We start from the raw sequence: 23371 nt of genomic DNA on the forward strand, positions 1-23371 counted from the left end.
AGGTGAAAGACTAAACAAGGACTTGGTCTCTCTCATCCCCTTAAAAATATTGAGACTTTTTTGCTTGTTTGTTTTATTGCCAAGAACAATAGACGAAAAGTCAGGGAAGAGTTTACCCCTCATTGAATGGTCATCTTGTTATCTATAAAAACAAAACAAAATTTTTCATTTAGTGAAAACCATGGATTTTTTAATGGCAATTAAATCAGCACTCTTAAAAATGCATGTTGAAATATTTCTTTGGTTAATGTAATATACCTTCAGAGCCTGTGGATTCAATGACATATACCTCCACCAAAATCCTTCAGTTGATGGATCATTATAACATTGTTTTGACTCTAGTTTCTACAAGGCTATTCCAGAGGAATAAAAATTTTGGAAGTTTGCAGCAAACTAGAAAGGGTGCATCTGTGGGCCCAATGATGAACTGCATTTGTTATATAAGGATTAGTCTAGCTGTATAAATTGGTAGTATCTTTTTGTGTAAATAGTGATTCATAAACAGAAGGTCTGATACCAAAGAGAGTATTTCATCTACCAAAATATAATATGAAGATAATCTCTACGCCATCTCCCATCTTCCTGCTTTTATACTGGTTATCCTGAATGCCTGGAATGTCCTCCTTCTTCATATCAAGCTCTTAGAATTCTTAGCTTCCTTTAAGACTTAGCTCATGTGCCAGCTCCTTTAGGAGCAAAAAAGTCTCACTCCCCAGATGCTAGTACCATCCCTCTAAAGGGACCTTCCATTTACTTTGTATTTGTCATTATGCACTGACATATATATAATCTGTCTCGTTAGAATACACATTTCTTGGAGGAGAAGACTGTTCCTGCTTGCTTTGAATTGCCATCTTTTAGCACAGTATCTGATACATAGCAAGCACTTAATATTTGCTTGACTGATTAATTGATCTATTAAGTCAGAAAAGGGGTGGTCATCTGTGCTGATGAGAGGAAATTCTAGACAAGGAAGGAATCAAAGATCCTTGAAGAGATAATGTACTGTGTATTAAAGTAAACTATCAATTTATTGTCCTAATCTTGGTATTGATCTAACAGCTATCAATGACAGCAATGAAATAACTTATATTTCTAATATATTTTAAGTTCTTTCTATGGTCCAATATATATAGGTACCACTAGCAATTTACAAATGTACAGAAAGTGTATTCGATATATGTAGGGCTATAAATGGATAGATGTTATTAAGATAATTGTGCCCTTCAAAAGTCAAGTGTACAGGAAATCTCCTCACTTCTTTGTTTCTCCTTAACATAACCTTCTGTGAATTGTATGAACTATTTTATATTTATGACATAGAAAATCTATTTTTTCTTCCATTCTATGATATGCTGAAAAATATCCAAATCATGTTCAGTACTGAGTAGCTCTTTCTTCTTTAAGTACTGAGTCATGTCTTAGATGAAATTGTTTCTGTTTTATTTCGGTTTTAACTGTATAATTTTATTTCATTTACATAAACTCTCAATGAATATTTCATTTATTTCCATTTTAAACTAAGAAAAGTAAAATGAAGGATTCTTGCTTCTTCACTTATTTAACAAAGGGAAATACAAATTGCATATTGTTGAAATCCAGACCTCAGAAAAGTGATGAAATTGCTTTTAAAAAATAGTTGTTACATTCCCCAGATTGGCTAGACTGGGCTTTAAGATACTTCTTTAGGACTATGTTCAATTCTATTGCATTTAATTTTACAAGTGAGCCTTCCACTGAAACACAGTCATTTTAGGGGGAGGAAACTGGAACTCAGAGACAAGAAGCTTTGCTGAAGTTATCCAGGGATTTAGCAGCAGAGATAAGACTTAGACACAAGTTTTCAGATTAAAATTCTTTTAATTTAAATTTGAGGCTCTAATATAAAAATTGTTCTTTGATTACACAATGATTTTTAAGAGTCTCATGAAATTAAACCTGAAGATTTTTGACATAACTAAGAAGGAAAAAAATTATAAATTGGTGTTGAGCAATGTTAATTGATTTTCAAATTTCACTTCAAAAAACAAGCTTAGGAATCATCAATATATATATAAGCTAAAACACATCTAAACTTAAATAATTCTCAGTACTGTGGACGAAAAATGGTAGTACCTTCTAGGAAAATGAGTAGGCCACACTATTCCAGTCTTTATATGTAGATAAAACAACTGTCTGCCACTCCATTTTTTTTTTCATTTAGCGTGTTTTTCTTTCCTTTATCAAATTAAAAAGACCCAGCAAAATTATATCCTATAGAGAGGCCTTGAAGTTACATAGCTGATGATTAAAATTAGACTGAAGGAAAGTATTTAAATAGACTTAATCATGTGGGGAGGTACTCTAAACTTTGCATTGAAGCTTGGAAAATTGTCTATTTTCAAAACTTTAAAAAAAAATTTTATATTTAGTGGCACCAATGTTTAGGCACATGCAAATACAACATTTGTCTTGTATTTGGTTACTGAGGGGGAAATGTGTTCAAAACTCATCAATATAAAGCATATTTCTTATTTCAGGAATTAATTTTACTATAGACACATGTGCAATATTTTTATTCCAGGTACATTCATGCTTAGAACAAGAATCATATTTTAAACATTTTAAACCATATTTTTGCCCAAGCTATGACACACTACAGGAAAATATTCCAATCTTATAAACTCCTGAATATTTCTTTAAGTGTTAAATCATTTTTATATGGTAACTGTTGATATTTTGTCCTAGTTTTAATCATTCAAGTTCTATTTCTATCTTTAAAAAAAAAAACATTTCTTTTGCGTCAAAGAATATAAATTACATCGATTTATTTTTCCCCTTTGTTGTAGATGAATACAAGTCAAGGATTTGCCTCACAATAACAATAAGAATACCTTGGATTTTCGTATTGCCTATCCTCTGAAGAATAACAAAGCATGTCTAGAACTGAATTAAAGAACCAGGGAAATTTGCAAGAAAATGGCATCTTCTGCAATTGAAAGATAAACCCAATCTTTTGGCCAGAATGATAGGTTAGTGGACTTCTGTCCCCAAGACAAATAAAAAAACATGTTGAGTCTGTAAACTATGGACATAAAGAACTAACTTTCATTATTAGTTTGGCACCAAATGTATTATTGTTTATTTACCAATGAAAAACCAAACTAAATCAAGGAGGTGATGATGGCACAGAAGTATGTGTGACATGTGATGCTTCTCAGCTTCGAATCTAAGTTTCTCTTACATCGTCAAGCTACACACACACACACACACACACACACACACACACACACACACAATTCTACGTGATTGAATATACATTGAAATTGAGCAGATAAATTTCCTAAGTGACTAAATGATGTAGTTGATATAATTTCTTTAAAAGCAGATAAAATAGGATAGGCGTGAATAGGCCATGCCTGTAAAATTATGAGCCTAAAAGAGCAGAGGTAAAGAAACCGCAGACAGAGGATATTGAATTCAATAGGAATGCTTTTGAGCCGAGAGATAAAAATTGCCGATTCCCTGGGGTTGCTGTTCCTCCTCCCCTTCCCTCCTCTCCTTGGCCCACCACCACCACCACCACCACCACCATCATACCCCCCCCCCAAAGAAAAAAAAAATCAGCTGCAGCCTAAATAGCAGGAGCTTTCTTTACAGCACTTAGTGCCTTATAATTAATGACATAACCGCCAAGGCGCATGTGGGCCCAGTCTTGCAGTTTCTTGGACCGGGAGGATTCATTTGACGTCAGTGGCAGCGCTGCCTGCGTAAGGGTTGAAGGCCCATCCTCTAGAATGGCAGGCTGGGGAGGCGCAGGAAGGAGGTGGGGCGGAGGGGGGGGGGGGGGAGGTGAGCTTAAGAGGCAGACTGTATCTCTTCCATCCAGGAATTGGAGGAGATGAAAAAGGTTTTCCTCCACGCGGTTTCAATGCCATTTCTAAATGACCCTCTCCAAGCTACATTGGGCTCTCGTGGATGGCTTGGCTTGGTTCTGTGTGAGCCGGGGGGGAAAAAAAAATTTTAAAAAAAACAACTCTTTATTAAAGAGATATGGGAAGAAAAGTGAGGGCAGAGAGGAAGGATATGAGGAGGAGGGGAAGAGAGAGAGAGAGAGAGAGAGAGAGAGAGATGAGGAGAGAGGAGAGAGAGAGAGAGAGAGAGAGAGAGAGAGAGAAGAGAGAGAGAGAGAGAGAGAGAGAGAGAAGAGAGAGAGAGAGAGAGAGATGGGGAGGGAGAAATCAACAAAGGAAGTAGCCAAAGGAAAAATATAACCTAATATTATTATTTCTATTGTTTTCAGATATCCAGGATTTTAAGCTATAGTTTTAGTTTTTACTTGATCCTTCTGTGCCTTAAATTTTCTGATTAGATTATAGAAAATTACGTTTCAAAAAATAAGTCATTTGTAACCAGAATCTTTAGGCGTCTCTAGGCTACTTCATTACTAAAATTAACTCGATCCCGAAGTTTGACACTCTTCCCTTCCTCCCCCCACCCCCCCACCCCCCGTCCCTAACCTTCTTCTGCCATCCATTTGCTAGCCTCTTCGCCACCCCCCCCATCCCCATCCCATCCCATCCTATCTCCTTAGATCAAGCCCGAGCCGCCCGGGCCCCCAGTTGCCCAGATTCTAAAATGGATGCTCGTTTTCCAGCTTTTTTTCCCTCTGATAGCGGTTCAGTCTTCAGGCTGCCCTTCGATGCAAAGATTTTTAAGAAATGATCTTGAACCTGATTTCTGTGTCCGTAAGTGTTTACGTTCTTTTGCACTTTCCTAATAAACACGGCCTTCCTAAAGTTCTCCAGGAATTCATTTTAATGTACAGTTGAGATGAGAAGGTGATTGCTTATTGAAATATTTGTATCGATGCATTAGAATTTGTCTTCTTCAGGGGGAAAAAAAAAAAAAAAAAACAAACAATAAAAGCAGAACAATCCCCGTCCTCCTCCCTCTCCTGAGCCGGTGGATATACTTGAGCTATTTATTTCCTTCAGAGATCCGCTCCTAATCCTCCAACTAAAAACTAGAGGAAGGCAAGTCAGTCAATAATCAAGTTTACTGTATATGGAAACTAATCTACATTTTCTCACTTTATAACAGCAAGTTAAGTACACCAGCCACCCGCCAAGTTGTCATCAGAGAAAGAAAGTTCCGCAAAACTTAATATCTGGACGCCCCAAACGCAGAGACTTTCACCTTACACACACACACACACACACACACACACACACCATGCACAGCTTTTGGGGTACTTGGTCTGGGAGGGGCAAATGGACAGCGTTTGAGTCTAAGGAAACAACAGCAGCAACAAGCAACTCTCACCCCTATGAGTAAAATGTTGCATCCATTAAATGGCCAGGAAGCAGCCCTCGCTCCTGGAGAATCTCTGGAAATATTTTCTCCAGTACTCTTCAGTGCAAAAGGGCCCTAATTTACACAGGCAGGGATGTTACTGTTAAAACATAAGGCAGTTTAGGGAAGTGGTGCAATATAAAAACACAATAAACACAAGGACCATCACTATTCAATTTAGTTTGCACCTCTCCGTAAATGCGGGCGGGAAGGGAGGGAGTCCAGAGCAAAACAAAAGCAAAAGTTAAGAGTTGTTCAACTTCTAAAACTGAATAGAACACCTGTGAGTTGCACCTCCAGAGTGTGTCTGCCTCTCTGGTGAAGTCAGATTCGAACTCTGCAGTATCACCTTAGGGTTTCAGAAAATCCACAAAAGAGATCATCAGAGCTGCAAGAGTGATTAAAAGCCGGGGTGTAGAGAGAGCCTTACTAAGAATGGAGTGCATTAGAAGATGATTATTAGGTGCTGCAGGGGAATATTTAAAATTCTGCAAAATGACAAGACAAGGACAAGTGTGAAGAATTCGGGCAACATTCTCTGAGCCCTTGGGGCACCCTTCCAGGCTGTGGGAGGTTTCACCTTCTAAATTATATTACTCCTCAAGAAGTGTAAATATAATTTTCTCTTTAATTTCAGTGGGCTCTGGATTCAGGCTTTATCAAACTCACACACCGAAAGTATGAAATCCTCCTTTTAGTAACTCCCGGCCTTCTGCTTAGTTAAGTCAGCCAAAGGTCAGCTACTATACGCAACAGGGATGTTCCTTTTCAAAAGCACTCTCCTACTTCCTCTTACTCTCCCTCATCCTACTCCACCCCCCCCATTAAAAAAAAAAATCTATCCCTCATATTCCAATAAGAGGCTAAGAATGTACTGTTATATGAACCTCCGTGACGAACTCAAATCCGTTTTCTTAGTCATCTGTTGGGAAATGAAGTATAGGTCTTTGCAAGTGGGATACAGTAGGGTGGCAGAAAAGGAAATTGTTAAAATGCCCGCAAGAGCACAGAGGTATTTAGTAGTTGTGACTAGTAGGGGGAGGTGTTTTAAGATGGGAGGGAGATGAAGAAAGAAAGAAAAATAAAGACAGGAAGGAAGGAAGGAAGGAAGGAAGGAAGAAAGAAAGAAAGAAAGAAAGAAAGAAAGAAAGAAAGAAAGAAAGAAAGAAAGAAAGAAAGAAAGAAAGAAAGAAAGAAAGAAAGAAAGAAAGAAAGAAAGAAAGAAAGAAAGAAAGAAAGAAAGAAAGGAAGGAAGGAAGAAGGGAAAGGAGAAGGAGGGAAGGAAGGAGGAAGAGGAGGAAGGAAGGAAGGAAGGAAGAAGAAGAAAGAAAGAAAGAAAGAAAGAAAGAAAGAAAGAAAGAAAGAAAGAAAGAAAGAAAGAAAGAAAGAAAGAAAGAAAGAAAGAAAGAAAGAAAGAAAGAAAGAAAGAAAGAAAGAAAGAAAGAAAGAAAGGAGAGAGGAAGGGAGGGAGGGAGGGAGGAAAGGAGGAAGGAAGGAAGGAAGGAAGGAAGGAAGGAAGGAAGGAAGGAAGGAAGGAAGGAAGGAAGGAAGGAAGGAAGGAAGGAAGGAAGGAAGGAAGGAAGGAAGGAAGGAAGGAAGGAAGGAAGGAAGGAAGGAAGGAGAGAAAAATAATTGTCCAAGACGTGGAGTGCACTCAATATGGATAAAATTTGTCTGCCTTCAGTTAGAAATTATGAAATAGCTACAGCCTAAGTAAAGTCAAAAAAGGACAGATTGGATGGGAAACGAGCGAGAGCGGTTCGAAAGGGAAACCCTGCTTTCCAACCTTACACCACTCTTCGCTGACCTTTGCAGCCTGCCTCCTGCGAGGTGGATCTGTTTGTTCCCCATTCAGACACCATAATACAGTAGCGGAGTATTCTCCGCTGCTGGAAAGACTTGGTTGGGGCAAGTCCGTTCAAAACAAGTAAAACTTCGTACACACACTCGGCCACGGACACCCACCCGCCAGCACGCCAGCACTACGTTTCCTCCTGTGAAGAAATTGGAACTTACCCATGCCTTTCTAGATTTCGGCAAAGATTGCCAGCAGCTGTGTGTAGTATGAGAGACCCCGCAGAATCTCACTGGAGACTGAAAGTTACAAGGGGGTGGGAGACAAGGAGGGCCGAGGGGGAGAGGGAGTGCTTTAGCCCAGTTTTGTTTTTATTATTGTTTTCTCCTCCGCCACCCCCACTCCTCTTTTTTTTTTTTTGGGGGGGGACGCATATGAAAGCCTCACATCCTCTGCCCGCCACTCAAACAAAGCTCCCGCAGGATTTTGGGAAGCCGGGCAGTGCCCCCACTCGCACACAGCGACTGCAGGCCAAGCTTCCAGCTCAGGCGCCAGGCATCCAGGAGCGAGGGCACACGAAGGGTTAACGGTGGGCTGGTGATGAGGTGGGGGTGGAAGTTAGGGGCTGGAAGGAGAGCACACCTTCTAGCCAGTGGGATTTTGTAAACAAACGCGTTACCACGGCTGGCCGAAAACACTTGGCCGCCGGGAGAACTGAACAGAAAGCTGATCTTATCACAGCAAGATCAGATGCCTTGCTTGTTGGCACACTGAAGCCACTTTCTCTCTCCTCTTGCCCCCTCCTTTTTCCCGAACCCCCTCCCAAGATCACAAGGTTGAATTCAAGGTTGAATTGTACAGTCGTTCTTTGGAAAATGTTAAAGAAATAAACTATTCTTTATTTCTACCTCCTTTTCTTTTAAAGCCATCAATTGATGGATACCCACCCTGCAGTTTTCTTCTAAATATGCCCAGGTAGAGAACAATAGATATAAATCTGAGAAAGGGGGGTGGGAATGATCAGAATAGGGGTTTCCTGCAAGAGCCACACTTTAGTTGCTAGTTGGAGGAAGCATAGAAGTGTTTGCATGCCCATTTTAAAAACTATGGTCAGATATCCCTGAAGTGCTCTGTACACGTTGCTTTGTTTGTTTGTTTTTTTGGGGGATTCCTAAGAGACTCTGAGGGAAGGCAAAGAAAAGAAATCCTCCTAATCATGGACAGGTCTCCTTTAGCCCAGCTGACTTGAAGCAGATTTGCTGTTTGCTGAAATAAACAGAGCTGTTCATAACAAATGTGGAAAGAATTTATGCTGCAGCAGAAATAGGAAAAAGACCATTAGGAAATTGACTTGGGTGGGGAAGGGAGAGGAGATGTAAGGGAGTAAGACCACTAGGTTAGGAACATCCTCACCTCAAGTCATTTTTACAGCTACCATTCAAGCTGTATATTCTAATGAATAGGTTCTAAGGGATAGAGAGAGGTCAAGGTGCATCTGGAGTTTCTCAGAAACAATGCCACTTTACCAAAAGGTTCAAAAATTTAAGACTTTGGGATTGATCTTGAGCCTAGGTGAGTTTGGCAGCAGATGGAGCCTGTTATAGCAGGAATCTGGGACTAGCGACAGTGACACTGAGTTCAGGAGCAATGTAAACAGAGCAGGTGCCCCAGCATTAGCTTGGATGGCTTGGGAATAGGGTCTTAGGAGAGGAATGAAAAAATTAGCTCCTTCTCCTTCAATTGGGGACCAAAAGAAAGGGGAAAAAACAACAACAAAGAAAAATATCAGAAACTTCAGGCTTTCACCAGATATTTTCAGATTTCACCACAAATGATTTTGTCCCAAATATTCCTAAACTATAAAGATGTAATTTTGTTAGTGGTCCATATTGATAGAGGAAAGCTTCTGTCCTTTGTTTTAAAATTTTGGAAAAACAAATAGAGGGATTCCAACGACTTTGAGATTACAGTTATTAGCTCTTGGAATTTCAGTATTAGCCATAAAATATCATGTACCGTGTAGAATACAATTAAATTCACAAGTAGAAGAAAATCAGTAATCTAGGAAATTAACCCCCATCTCTTCCCACCAGACTCTTGGACTCTTGCAGTCCCTCTGCCAGTGAAGTTTCCTCACATAACACTACAGAAAGCACGTTTTGGCTTAACAGAAAGAATTCAACTAGCAGATATGTGATCTGACAATTATTACTTGGGAAGGATCGAGTGAAAATCCTAAAGCATCCGTTAAATTAAACATGGTTTACAATTCCCTCCAAATCCACAAAAGGGATGGGGGGGGGGGCGAAGAGAAGGAGGGCAAGGAACCAATAAGACAGAAGAGAAAGATTGAGACAGAATGAGACTAAAAGAGGGAAAAGCCAGGAAAAGAGAAAGGGACAGAAAGAGACAAAGACAGACCAGAGGCAGGACCTGATAGACATATAGACTGCATTTAACGGTTACATAGAAAGAAAGTGAAAGACTAGTTGAAAACTATACCATTCCTCCCACAGGCACGAGTTAAGTCTGCAAATGCTGGTAAAGCCTAGAGGGCCTTCTAGGACAAAGGTTCTTAACCTTTTACGTGTCATGTATTCCTTGGTCAGTCTGGGAAGCCTATGCATCCTTCTCAGAATAATGTTTTTGAGTACATAAAATAAAAAACATAGAAAGTACGAAGGAAATAAATAGTTAAATAGTTATCCAATATATATTTATATTGTGAAAGAGATAGACAGACAGACAGACAGACAGATAGATAGATAGATAGATAGATAGATAGATAGACAGACAGACAGACAGACAGACAGACAGACAGATAGATAGATAGATAGATAGATAGATAGATAGATAGATAAACGGGAGGATGGATAATAAATTTTAAATTCACGGAGTCTGACTTAAGGTCCCCTGTATCGAGGGAGTCTAAGAGAGCTGGCTAGAAGTCAGAGTGTAAGCAATGCAACAATATTATGTAGCTTCTTGTTGTTATTAATGTCACCATAACAAAAATGTCTTCCTTTGGAGAGAAAGTAGAAATGAGGAGAAAGTCATCAACGTTAACTTGCCCACTCCCCACCCCCATCTCATGTCCTTTAGTAAAAAAACCGAATTCTAATCTAGTTGCTGGAGAGTCGAGCTATTTTCCAGCCCAACTGCTGCAGTCAGACGCCACTTAGCAGAACCTCTGCTGTACACTTCCCCCCGCCCCCCCCCAAAACCGCCACCCGATTTGATTCTGCTTTTGCACATTGTCTGTTTCCGGGGCCTCAAGATTTCAGAGCCCACTCTGCCGGCTATTGTGATCTTACTTAAACCAGCGCTGTCTGAAAACAAACACGTGCATATTCCCCACCAAACTATTTTGGGAGCCAAGCCAGCAGCTTTCACATGATTTAGCCTCTGTGTGGTTACCTTCTCCAGACAGTGAGGAGGTGGGAAAGAATCATAAATATTCAACAGCACGTGGAGCCAGTGCCCGAGCTCGGGGAGGGCGCATGCGCGCTGTCTCCTCAGTCAAAGCTAAGCAGTGTGTGTACTTAAAAAGAGAGCAGCCTGTTTCATGTGTGGCATTGGGAACCCTTTCAGAAACCCTGGCAAGCTGATGCAGCAAGCAAACAGAATTTTTTTTTCTCGAAACATGGTCTCTCTACATGTTTTCTAGGAATCATTTTGGACAGCATATCGTCCCCATTGTCCATCTTCAGCTTCCTCCTCTCTTTGCTCTTCGCAAGAGGAGAGGCAACATATTGTCAGTTAGGCAGGAAGAAAATTGGGGTTTGGCTTTCATTTTTTTTTCCTAGGGGTTCCTCTCTCTCCTTTAACCTTAATGGAAATGTTCACAGGAGAAACATGCAAAAATTGTTTTGCTAAATCTAAAGCTTTGTGAGGACAGGAATCGGGGATTTTAAAAATATCTAATCTCAGATCATGATATATATGTATGTATCAACAGATGAGCAGATATTAGTGTGTGCTTTAGGTGTAAATGTGATAGAAAATATAACACACGCAATAGTTCGTCCAGTGTCTGTGCTTATTTTCCCCTAAATACGTGCATTTAATATGTATACCCAACTATCGTCTGCAGCTAGATGCCATGTATGTTCACCTAGACATGTAAACAGACATAAGTCATTGGTTTCTCCATGACCAGACAGCATATTTCCATAAAATATATCTAAAAGATAGTTAATTTGATTTATTATTCTTGAAAAATCCTGTCTCCGATACCCGCGTCATCTGGAAACTTCGTGTTATTATACACTAACATTCTGAAGCCGAAGTAAATATTACAGATTGATGACAGAATCCAGCTTGCACGGTAAAAATAGTTCCTGGTTTGCCTCATCGTATTTCTTGTTATTCGATAAGTGAGGCTGAACCGAGCAAGCCTTGCAGAGTTAAGGGAGAACTTTGCCTGGATTATATACGTTTTTATATATACATACATTTGGACTCGTTTCTTATTCCTTTTGTAGATTAATAATTAGCTTTAAAATAAATTTGCTGAATTGATCTATGAAAACTTTGGTAGCTTCACTAGGATCATTTGCAAATGCTAGAGATGATGGCTGTAGTTGAAATTAAAAGAGCCCGGGCCAAGCGTAAACTGTATGCTGTTGGAGAAGTGGCTCTTGGTTCTAAATAATACAGCTAAGAAAATTTGGCATTTTGTCTGATGACTTTTTTTTCATATTTTCATAGTATTCTAAAAGCATTCTGCTTCAAGTCGTTCAGAGGACCTCCAATCTTCCTAAATACAGCGTATAAGCATAGTCTATGGAATGCCAGTGTTAAGTTACGCTTTGAGTTCCAAACGGAGAGGGGCGGAAAAGGGGAGATAACAGAAATTAGGGGTATGCTTTACACTTAGAGAAAATGAATAACATTTTTAATTTAGAAGCTTAAACTCTGAAAATACACCTAGCCAAGCTGGCCCATGCACAAGGGAGGAGGCTTGAGGGTGCCGGAGAGAGGGGTGAAAGCCAGGTACTCCCAACAGGCTTCATCATCACTGGCAACTAGTCAGGCCTCGGTGCCCCGCTGCCGCTGATCACATTGATAAAATTACTTATCAGCTCATCTTAAATAGCGACTATTCTCAAGACAAACTAGGAATATTAGCCACCATTCATTTCTTTTGGCCACCAAAAAAATAATTTTTATCTCTCCCTGCAACTGTATGGGAGATTGTGAAATACTATTTTTGAAGATTGGGAAGGGGTGACAGTGTGGGTAAAGTGAAGAATATGGTCCAGTAAGATGAGGGCTTCTAGGGGTAGATTCAGCGGGCCAACCCTTTAAAAGTTACAAGAAACTTCACCAATAAAAAAAAAAAAAAAAAAAATTTAAAAAAAAATCTAAATGCCAGGCCCAGTATAGAAGGTTAGTGCTATTTTTATTGTCAGCTTAAAAAAAAAAAAAATGATAAACAGACAGGGCCGATTGAAAGGTTACATCTTTCTTTTGGAAGTGGTTTGCTTCTTAAAGGTTAACCTGAATGCTTGACTTTAAAAAAATGAAAATGATCAGCTGCAAACGCTTAAAACAGCTGGGGGTGGCTTTTGAAGAAGAAAACAAAGGGGACAGAATTTTTTTTTTGAAAATTATTAAGTGCCACCCAACATGACATAGGTGTGTGCACTTATGTGACTCCTCTATGAACCTAAACTTATGAGGGAGGACTCTCCGTCCTTCATTTCCTCAGGCGGCCTGCATCCACTTCATATTTTCCACGGACAGAATATAACTTTTAAAATAACCTGTTAGGGTTTCTAATGGACTAATGCATAAAAGGACAGCAGCAAACGTGTGCTAGTATACAGAGCCTTCCGCCTAAATCACAACCCACAACTACACAGGACACAAACCATTTACAGACAGACTCTCCAGCTTCTGCGAAATAGAGTCGAGCATCATATTTTGCTGCTAACATTCATGTATTTCAAAACCTAATAGCCCATGAAGCAAAGTATGAAAAATATTTCTCAAGAAACAGACATTAAAGGTAGGAGCAAAATAATAGACAGCATTTAACTTTGAAATACCATTTTAGGTGACCTAGATCATTAATATTGACAACTACGATGCAATGGAGTTTTCGTATATGTTATATCTGCTTCAAAAGTTTCTTTTCTCTGCTTGGATTATGTTAGACATTCAATAGGAAAATGTAGATTCCTATCGTCCCCTTCTCCCACCCCCCACCCCCGCTTAACCTCAAATATTTAAAATTGCTATTCATTTCTGCAGAACAAGAGCTAATATTGAAATTAGTAAGTAGACATCATTTACCTTTTTTTCTTCCTCCAATAAAATTTCCAATTTCCTAATTTGATCTATGTGGTAGTAGCGGTACTGGACTTTCCCCCACCTCCCAATCTCCATTAAAAAAAAAAATAGATAATAGAAACACAACAAAGAATAAACTGGTGATTTTCCATAATGGAGAAACGACCTTCCTTCAGAAATCTTTAACAGAATAATCCTTAAGGACATACTCTGAAAAAAAAAAAAGTCCTTTAAAACCAAGCATTAACCAAGTTACAATATTATCTATCTTTTGTATTATACATCCTCAGACAGTTCTTATCCCTGGGGGTTGGGTAGAGGATGTTGATTGAGGTGTTATCTTTCCTACATCCCTCACCTACTTTTATTCTTATTTATACAATTATTAATTGTTAGGCAAACCGTCTGGAGTCCCTTCAGGTATTAGAATGGTAATCAATTTCAAACCCCCCACAGCCATTTGAGGGAGGCTTTTGGTGGCATGAATTTCTTCAACTTGCAAAATTTTATTGTTGGGTCCCCACCGTTCGAACTCCTTTACATCTCTCCAAACCCAGCAAGGTGGCGCTCTTTTCATTTAAAGGGAATATTAAGCTTATAATCAGAATAACATTTTTGATAAAGTAAAAGTAAACTTCATTAATGTCATAGTTTCAACTGAGCCACTAAGTATATACTAGCATCTCTGTCCATTCAAATAAGATTTTTGTACTTCCCAAGTGATCAATGTGAATATAAAATATGAAAAAGTAGCAAATCACAGGACTGTGTATGTGTGTATGGGGGTGTTATGTTTAATAATCAAGCAACATTTTGCAAAGAGTTGCCTTCTCCTTAGAGGAACTGGGCACCATCTTCAGGGGTGGCAGACTTTGGGGGAGTTTTGCTTGCTTTCTCACAGTTAATATGCCTGCCTAGTGACTTGCTATACACATAATATTTCTTTAAAGAAGCTGTTAAAGTGTCATCTTGGTTTACTGGAAGGTCAGTTTCTGCACGTCACTCTATGACACACATATCACACGCACTCGCAGCTTTAGCCAAGCTCATGATTTGTGTTGTCTGTTGATATGTTGTCTGCTTAATGGGGCGATCATGCAAGCTACAACAAGGAACAAAGCCCAACAGTTCCAACAAGCGTAGCTAAGTTAGTGGAAGCAGTATAGCAAATCTATCAAACTTAACTGCGAGAGAGACAATCTGATTTAGAGAAAAGGCGTTCTGCCACAGTCATTAAGCACAAGTAATTTAGATTTTTTATATTGTCTCCTCATTTACAAATTTACTGTATCAACGCCAGCCAATGGAACGAATTTCTTAAGTAAATGAGAAATAAATAAAAGAGATAGAAAGATAATCAAATTACATAAAATAATTCTTCTCCCCTAGATTTATTTTTTGGAGGAACCTAATAACACTGGCAAAATTATAGTAATAATAACATATCATAGGACGTAATTAATTTAAATTAACATCACGTTTTAAGGGATCGAAGGAAAATGTCTTTATGGACATTCACTTCTGCACAAAGAAGGGCCCATGGAAAACCATGAATCTACATCATGCAAATTAGTTATGGCCATAAATGTTTTCATTTAAAAACAGCAACTTAAAATATGATATTGTAAATCTCCTGATATGTTTTACCCGAATTAATTTAATTTGGGGGCAGTGTGACGCTAGCCTGAGAGTTCATTTGCAGTGGGGATAGTATGGAAAAGCTTCTCGGCTTCCACAATTCACCCACATTAATATTTATGTAGCATATGCAATCTATTTCTGCTATTTTTATGGTTGTTATTCTATGTCTGCAAAGGTCATTTAAATTATACTGCGGCCGAAAATTTGTTTCATAAATTTTGATATAAATACTAATTACACACTATCCTCGTGCCAGCAGGGACTCTTTCCTGGATGACATTTATATAGAGAGCACCGTCGCTGCCTTCCTAGTGACAGAAGGGAGAGCGGTTTAAGAAAAAAGAAAAAAAAAAAAAAGAAAGAAAGAAAAGAAAGAAAAAAGAAAAGAAAAGAAAAGAAAGAAAAAACAAACAAACAAAACTGAGTTTTCGCGGCCGATACTAAAGAGAGCTAAAGTTGCAGCAGGTTGGTTTGGGAGCACAAGAAAGTCCTACCACGGTTAATGAGATTTAAGAATCTTTAATAAGGTACGAAATGTTACCAAACAGTTCTGTAAACTAAATTTTACATACGAGTTCTTCTATCCATAAATATTGAATATCTGTAACATGTATAACCGGCCCTTTACATGCGGATAAATATGGAAATTAGGAAGTATATACATTATGTTGTTGTATTTGCCAAAAGCAATGGACAGATATAGTTTATATCTTTTTTTTTTTTAATATCACTTTACATAAACAAATGTAACAGTTTGACACGCAGAGAGATCCAGGCTTGTACTATACGAATTCTTGACAGGACTGTAACAACATTTTACTGCACTACTTAGACTGGACTTTGGGACGAAATGTTTGCACTTTATACAAAAAAAGCACATTAATATCAATAATATTCTGTTAGGTTGACGTTTAGACTGTAATCATACAAAGAAATTCACATTGTGGTACACATTTACTAGAACATTCTTGCCATTCAGTACAAATAGTTGAATTTCTGCCTCCCCACCCCCCCCTCCCCCTTCATACCCTGGCCACCCCTCCCCCTCCCCCCTCCCCCACATAAATGCAAAGACCACAATTCCACAGATTCCCCCCTCCCTCTTCAACTGTGATATAACTATTTACAAAATCAAACAGTACATTTTATGCTAATAATTCTGTATTTACAGAAGAAAAAAGGCCGATGTCCTAAAAGCCCCATCAAATTCAAACCTGGAATCATCAGCCCTACAGAGTTGACATTTGGTCAGACAACTCTCCTGCTTTCTCCTACCCCTTAGCTACCAAGCCATTGCCCAGAAACACAATTAATTAAAAAAAAAAAATGTTTGATTCTTCATGTTATGCACTCCTGGGTCTACTGGCAGCTTTTAAAATTTAAGATTATGGGGGCTTATGTGTATGGTTGTTTTGATTCGCAGTGTTCCTTAATTTTTGTGGAGTCTTTTAAATAGGGTTTTGTTTTTGTATTTTTTTTTCGGTTTTGTTTTTAAACGTACCATTCGTTAAAATTTGACGAGAGCGTGCTGTGACCAGACGTGTGATGGACTGCTGAAGAGGATGGAGAAAGAGAGCTCGTAGTCTGGTTTTCAGTGGAAGGAGACACGATGGTGGGTGGGGTAGAAGATTCGTAACCTGAACTGGCGGCAGGAGAAGGCTGCGATCCCTGGGAAGAGGATTCGTGGACCTACGGAAATAAAGCATTGTTTTTAAGGATATAAAAAAATAATAAATGGCCTCATCATTGTTTCTTATCACACTGTTCCCTCCCCCCACCTTCGTATTCTCCCTCGTTTCCTTTTCTGTAAGTTGGAACCCCAGATCTCCTAGGCAGTAAAGAGTAAGAAAGAGTCTAGCCCAAGCTCAGATAGAACGGAGATCCTGCAAGCAGGCTTCTAGTTCCGCCGAGGGTATTACATAGGATTTGGCCCATTAGCTGACTGGATAGGACTAGGTAAATACGGTCCGGGGACGAACAAAAGAAACAGGACCTGAGGGGTTTGGTTTGAAAAGAAAACCTCTCGGCTTCCTCCCTTAGCCTCGGAGCTTGGCCATTGAATGAACACTCCAGGAAAACAGTCAACTTAGAATGAGCCCAGGGAGTGCAACTATCTTAGCGGCAAAAGGTTTCCAACTCAAATATAGAAAATCTAGACAGGTCTTTAAGAAATCTCTATCTACTTCACCACCACCCTCTCCGAGAAAAGAAACAAAAACAAAAAGTTTTTTCTAGAATTAAAAAATAATAATAATAATAACCATACACCGGCCCATTTTGCCCTTCACTTTCCCATGCACAACGCCCAGACCTCTAAAAGTAACAATTGTTTGGCGTTTCCGTCTTCTCTAGTTAAATGGAAGAGCTGGGACTCGTCCATATTGACAAAAGATAACCTGGAGGGAGAAGAGAGTCGAAGCGATCCCGGGACTACGAGAGTGCAGCTATTACCTTCATGTGTTTTCTGAGTGAGCTCGGATGGGTGTAGGACTTATCACACATTTTGCAGAGATAAGGTTTATCAGAAGTATGCACATGCATGTGCTTTTTGCGGTCGCTGCTATTTGCAAATCGCCTGTCACAGCCTTCGAATTCACACTTAAATGGTTTTTCACCTAGTATGGGGGGAGGGGAAAGGATCGATTAGAAAGACTGTACCTGATTTATTAAATAATTTACAAAATAAAGAGAAAATATCAAAAATAATTTTGCAACTTAACATTGGTTTTTCTGAGCTTCGTCTGGGTTATTACCATTATTATCTTTTTGCTGTCTTACTTTTGCGTCTGTTTTCTTCCTTTATTTAATCTCAGTTCCTCTGTGACCCTTTTATAGAAAAGTATTTCTTTTGTAGGGTTTCTTTAATTGCTTTCTTTCTTTTTTTAAGCTCCCGGTTCCAGACTGGAACCCTCCGGCTGCCTCTTTAGGTTCTGGGAAATACAGAAGGTGTTCTAGGTTTCTCTAAGGGCCCTATTATCTAATTTTCCGCTTTTATGGCTGGTTCTCGTGATGTTTTACTCCCCCTCCCCTTACTGTCTTTTCCCCTCCCCCCCCACCTCCCACCCTTCCACGCGCCCAGAACACATATTTTATAACGCAATATCAGGAAATGTTTCTGCGATTGCTTCACTTAGAGACTTTGGGTGCAAAGTTGACAGAGTCGATCTCTGCCGCGGTTGGAGTGAAGGATAACCCAATAACCTAAATCCCACACTCTTAAGTACAGCCTGAAGGAAAAAGGACGGCCCAGCAACACCTGCCCTAGAACTGATCAGCGATTTTAAGAGTGTGTAACTATTCTCTTAGCCACTGGCCCATGGGTTATTAGAAACGACAGGCATGTTCGATTCAGGGCCCATTAACATCTCTCCCACACCGTTTTATAAAATAGACATTCATTCATGGTTTTAACTGAACTCCGAACCCAGTTTTAAAAGGGATCCGAGAGAAAACGGTCTTTTAAAATACGTATGGAGCTATAGATATTTCTCAAAGATCTCAAATCTCTCTGCTTTTTCTTTCTTCCTTGCCTCACTGTTTCACCAGCCTTTACCCTCCTCAGTTTCATTAGCCTCCTTTGGCAAATCCCTCCTCTGAAAAGAGAAACGGTTTTGTTTTATGGGGTTTTTGTTTGTTTGTTTGTTTGTTTGTTTTTTTTTTTTTTTTTTTTTTTTGAGGAGGGAATCTCAGAAACTATTTTTTTAAATTGTATTTTCTCTTTAAGGAAGCTTTTTCAAATGCATTCAGACTAAGAGAGAAGGGCATCGAACACACACTAGCTGCTCGTTTTTAATTGTATTTTCGATTTCCCCGTTCCCTCCTTTAAAAAATATCTTTGCTAGTCTCTTAGTAACTTCTTTCCTACCCCTCACCCCCACCCTGCGCGTACACACACACACACACACACACACACACACACACCCCACAGCCTTCGGTGCCTGCGTGCCAGGATCTTGGCCGGAGCCTTGCTCCCCGCACGGCCCTCCCAAACATCTAGACCAAACGGGGATATTCCGTTCTTGGGGTTTGTGTTACTGTACCTGTGTGAGTTCTTTTGTGAATCTTTAAATTCTCTGATCGGGCAAACACTTTCCCACAGCCAGGAAAGGGGCAGGGGAAGGGCTTTTCCCCCGTGTGGACTCGGATGTGGTTTACAAGTTTGTATTTGGCTTTGAAAGGTTTCCCCTCTCTCGGACACTCTTCCCAGAAGCAGATGTGATTGGACTGCTCCGGGCCGCCAACGTGCTCCACCGTGACATGAGTTACCAACTCGTGCATGGTGCTGAAAGTTTTGTTGCAGGACTTTTTGGGGTTGGACAACTGCTCGGGCTCAATCCACTTACAGATGAGTTCCTGTTTGATGGGTTGCCGCATGTAGCGAAAAAAGGCCCCCGCCCCGTGGTGGGCAGCCATGTTCATGTTCATGTGCCCGTAGCCGTGGAGCTGGGTGGAAGCGTAGTGCTCCGAGCGCGGGCTGGTGACCTGGCCGTACTGATCAGGCCGCCCGTACATGTCCCCGGAGAAGCCCAGGCGCATCTGTCCGTTCACTACATTGGGCGAAGCGTGGCCGGCCGCCTGCTCGTGAAGCCCCGGGAAAAGAAGGTGGCCCGCGGCGTCGGTGTGCCCGTGGGGCCCGGCAAAGCCGCCCGCAGCGGCTGAGGCGAAGAGGCTGTGCTGCGCGCTGGCCGCCGCCTCGCCGAAACCCCGGTTGCGGAACAGAAAGTCCCGGGTCGAGTTGAAAGCGGCACTCGAGTACGAACTGACATGGGTCGGGTGGTGATGGTGGCCCAGGGCGGCTGCGGCCGCGTAGCCGGGAGCCTGCGAGGTGAAGGCGGTCTGGCCGGCCGAGGCCAGTTCGTGGGTGCTGGGGTTAATTTTAAAGGCTCCCATGCCGTCGGCGAAGGGGTTGATGCCCAAGCCCACCTCTCTGTCCGTCACATCGCCCGCGGAGTGGTGGCGAGACGTTCCGAAGGTAGTCACCCCGATGGCGGGATACTGGGGTCCGGCGTCCAGAAGCATCTTCGCCTTCGGCCAGCCCCAGCCTCCCCCGCCCCCCCCCACCCTCACCTCGTAAGGGAAAAAAAAAAAAAAAAAAAAAGAGGAGGAGGAATAGGAGAAGGAGGGGGGGGCAACACCTCGGAAAGTCAACCAGCAATCACCACCCCGAACTTGAGAAAAAACCAAAAATCTCCTTCCCCACCCTCCGACCCCCCCACCCCCCCCACCAAAAAAATAGCCACGAAAATAGAGCAGAACAGAATAGGGCAGAGCAGGAGACGGATGTCAACTTGCCGCGGCCACCGTCAAGAAAAGGCACGGAAAAATACAAAAAAATGAAAAGAATAAATAAAAATGAAAACGAACCAGAAAAAAAATCGGCACCCTGCCCCACCCCGCCCCCCAAAAGAAGCCCCCGAAGCCTCAGCCCAGGCTGCTGCTTCCTCCTCCTCCTCCTCCTCCTCCTCCTCTTCCTCCTCCTCCTCCGCCTCCGCCTCCGCCGCCGCCGCAGCCGCCGCCGCTGAGTTAGACTTTCTTTCGGGTTAGTCTCCGGCGCGGGAGGCCCAAGTCAAGGCTGCCTGCAAAAAAGCATGGAGCTCAGCAGCCCCCCAAAAAACTTGCTCCCGTATTTTTTGCATATAGGAATGTAAGTGGAAGAGATATTTCTCTCTCCTGAGCTTCCCACCACTCTCTCTCTCTCTCTCTCTCTCTCTCTCTCTCTCTCTCTCTCTCTCTCTCTCTCTCTCTCTCTCTCTCTCTCTCTCTCTCTCTCTCTCTCACCCCGACTCTCTTTCTCTCTCTGTCTCTCTCTGTCTCTCTCTCGCTCTTTTTTTTTTTTGCTTTTTGGAAAAAAAGGCGCAAATCATGCACAATATTGTCTTTTGCGGTTTATCTTCCTGGGGAGAAACTTTCACCTCCTCAGCCGGGCGGTGAGCGCGAGACTGATAGCGGCAATCATTCCTGCAGATAAATGAATTGAAAAGACGACACCGTCCCCCCCTTGATGAATGGGAGAAGGGGGAGGAGTCACGTGCGGAGCAACGTGGGCCCGGATTGGCCCCGCTGAGCTCCCCCCTTCCCCTGCTGCCTCTCCAACTAAGGGCGCGCAAAGCTCCAGCTCTCCTCTGATTGGCCCACCCGGCTCATCAATCCCAGGTATTGTAAAGAGCTTGACATCCCCTTTTGACAAACAGGGCTTCCAGGAGTAGCAACTTTTTTTTTTAGCCAAATTTTTTTCCCCTCTTCTCACGGAAAAAAAAAAAAAAGAAAAAGAAAAAGAAAAAGAAAAGAAAAGAAATCTTTCCACAGATCCCTTTCTTTCTTGCCCTCTTCTCTCTCACACACTCTTTTTTTTCTTTTCTAGAAACCTGCTCCTTGATGATTATTTCATGATCAGGGTAATGATGATGATGATGTGATGATGGGGAACATGATGGTAAACATTGCTAAGGCACTTCCAGAATGCCCAGATTCAGCAACTTTCTTTTCTTCCTTCCTTTCTCTTTTTTCTTTAAGACTAGCTAAAGAGCCTTTTGTTATTTGCTCCTTTTGAAGTTTTTTTTTTTTCCCCCCTTGCCTTGTCCCCCTCCTTGTTTATAATTTAAGATCTCAAGAGCACATGTTCACTTCACTTTCTCTTTACAAGAGACGTGATTTCTCGGGGGTAACTAACTGACTGGCTCATTCCATCAGTTTTCTGAAATAAATCACGCATCTTGTGCCCATCAGAACGCAGGTGGGTGAAAGGTCTTAACTTTCTAGGGTTTTTATGGTGTTTTTTTAAGGTTGTGGTTATTTTTCTTTTCACTTTTCTATTCTTGTTTTGTTTTCTCTCTTTTTCTTTTTCTTTTTTTTTTTTCTATCTCTCTCCATTGCCACTCCCACCCCCAAACCCTTTTGAAGCTGGGTCTCATTCATTCAGGTAAAACTGTAAATTTTCCAAAGCTTCATTGTTCCTTTAGGCTGCATAAAGCTTTCCAATGATCTCCGAATACTTTTTTTTTTTTTGTATTTAAAATCCTCGATAGATAGGACCAATGTAAATTTTCTGACATTCAAACCTTTTCTAGTTCACAAATCAGTCACCCTTGTCACAGTTATTGAAATTCCTCAACTCGCCACACCAGGACGGTGGAAAAAGCAGGCGGTGTCTTTGTTGCTGAGCAGGCTTTTGATCGCCAGAGAAAATTTACTTACCTTCAGATGAGTGAGCAGAAAAAGAAATAACACTCCCTTTGATTTAGTTAGGAAAATGCAGACATTTGGATTCAGTGCAAACATACAACACTTGGTTGTTTTCTAGATACAGCCCTCGATTAACCTGTCTTTCCCCAGCTCAAAGTCTATTGAAAAACTGCGGATAGTTTCTTTTTGTTCTTGCTACAAAGAGCCATTGACTATATATTAAAATGATTGTTGAAAGGTATAAGTATGGTACTTAAAAGCAGAAAAATCTTTGTGACTCAGTCAATTAAACTCAGAAACATTTGTACATTCGAAAAATACTAAGCATTAAAATAAGACCGCATTCTTCTCAACATATCTTCCTATATATTTTTCTTAAATATAACATAGTTTATTTACAAAGTCGTCTGCATATTCATTAGGTCTAATTATTTTCTAGTAACGAAAACACCAATAGCCAAGAGTCGGAATCCTTCCATTTAGCCTTTGTGTCGCACTTCATTTGGCTCTTTTGCAGCGGAATCTGAGCCCTAAACTCGCATTTCGAAACAAAGAAACTTTAACTCATCCTTTGAAAGGGAGCCTGTTAGGAAAGCCTCCCTTGCAGGTACAAAGAAGAAAATGAAAATATGTGTGATTTGCACGCCTGCCTCTAAAGACTGCGAAATCAAGGGTAAGCCTCTGCCAATGTCCGATTTGTATTTTCTTTTATTGTTTTTTTTTCTTCCCCCCCCCCCCAATGCGATGTTAGAGGTTTGGCTTGGCAAGATGTTATTTAGGAAGTCCTCCTTAAGGTTTCCCAAAGGACCTATGGTTCAGCTCAAGGCTTTTGTAGACAGGACGGCTTAATATCGTCTGAGATTACCTGATGGCAAGTTGACCCATGTGGTGAGGCTGAAATAGCAGCTCCAGAAATCAAATGTAATGTCTACAGCAACAAGTCTACATCACTGCAACCCATTGTCACTTTCAGAGAGAAACACACACCCATTGACCGAAATAGGGCATGGTGGTAAGAAGAGAGGGGAGGGAAGGAGGGGTGGCTCTGTAAGATTTTGTGGTGAATATCTGTATATGAATATAGGCATACATGTCTATATACATACATATATAGGAACCATG

General features: G+C 40.9%; 1 protein-coding gene and 1 long non-coding RNA gene across 2 annotated transcripts in view; both read right to left on the reverse strand.

Moving 5' to 3' along the window:
• Window positions 1–7586, reverse strand: part of LOC141564817 (uncharacterized) — a 118508-nt gene extending 110922 nt beyond the window's left edge. The window contains exon 1 of the long non-coding RNA XR_012488741.1: window positions 7351–7586. This is a non-coding gene — a long non-coding RNA (uncharacterized LOC141564817). The remainder of the gene's footprint in view (window positions 1–7350) is intronic.
• Window positions 7587–16129: 8543 nt separating this feature from the next.
• ZIC1 (Zic family member 1) lies at window positions 16130–20114 on the reverse strand. The gene is made up of 3 exons (XM_074298384.1): window positions 19108–20114; window positions 17519–17682; window positions 16130–16756 (listed from the first exon to the last, which is right to left on the reverse strand). Exons 1-3 carry the CDS (start codon window positions 20084–20086, stop codon window positions 16559–16561), a joined length of 1341 nt encoding a protein of 446 aa, XP_074154485.1. The 5' UTR covers window positions 20087–20114; the 3' UTR covers window positions 16130–16558.
• Window positions 20115–23371: the final 3257 nt, after the last annotated feature.

This window comes from Sminthopsis crassicaudata, chromosome 3 (assembly GCF_048593235.1).
Source record: "Sminthopsis crassicaudata isolate SCR6 chromosome 3, ASM4859323v1, whole genome shotgun sequence".
NCBI classification, from domain to species: domain Eukaryota; kingdom Metazoa; phylum Chordata; class Mammalia; order Dasyuromorphia; family Dasyuridae; genus Sminthopsis; species Sminthopsis crassicaudata.

What these genes read in the sequence shown, in the direction of transcription:
- ZIC1 (XM_074298384.1), bottom strand. Translation starts at nt 20,086, where the DNA reads ATGCTTCTGGACGCCGGACCCCAGTATCCCGCCATCGGGGTGACTACC. An exon ending in TCACAAAAGAACTCACACAG is followed by an intron (nt 17,683 to 19,107) that starts GTACAGTAACAC and finishes CCCCCATACTAG; the next exon opens with GTGAAAAACCATTTAAGTGT. An exon ending in CACTCAGAAAACACATGAAG is followed by an intron (nt 16,757 to 17,518) that starts GTAATAGCTGCA and finishes TTATTTCCGTAG; the next exon opens with GTCCACGAATCCTCTTCCCA.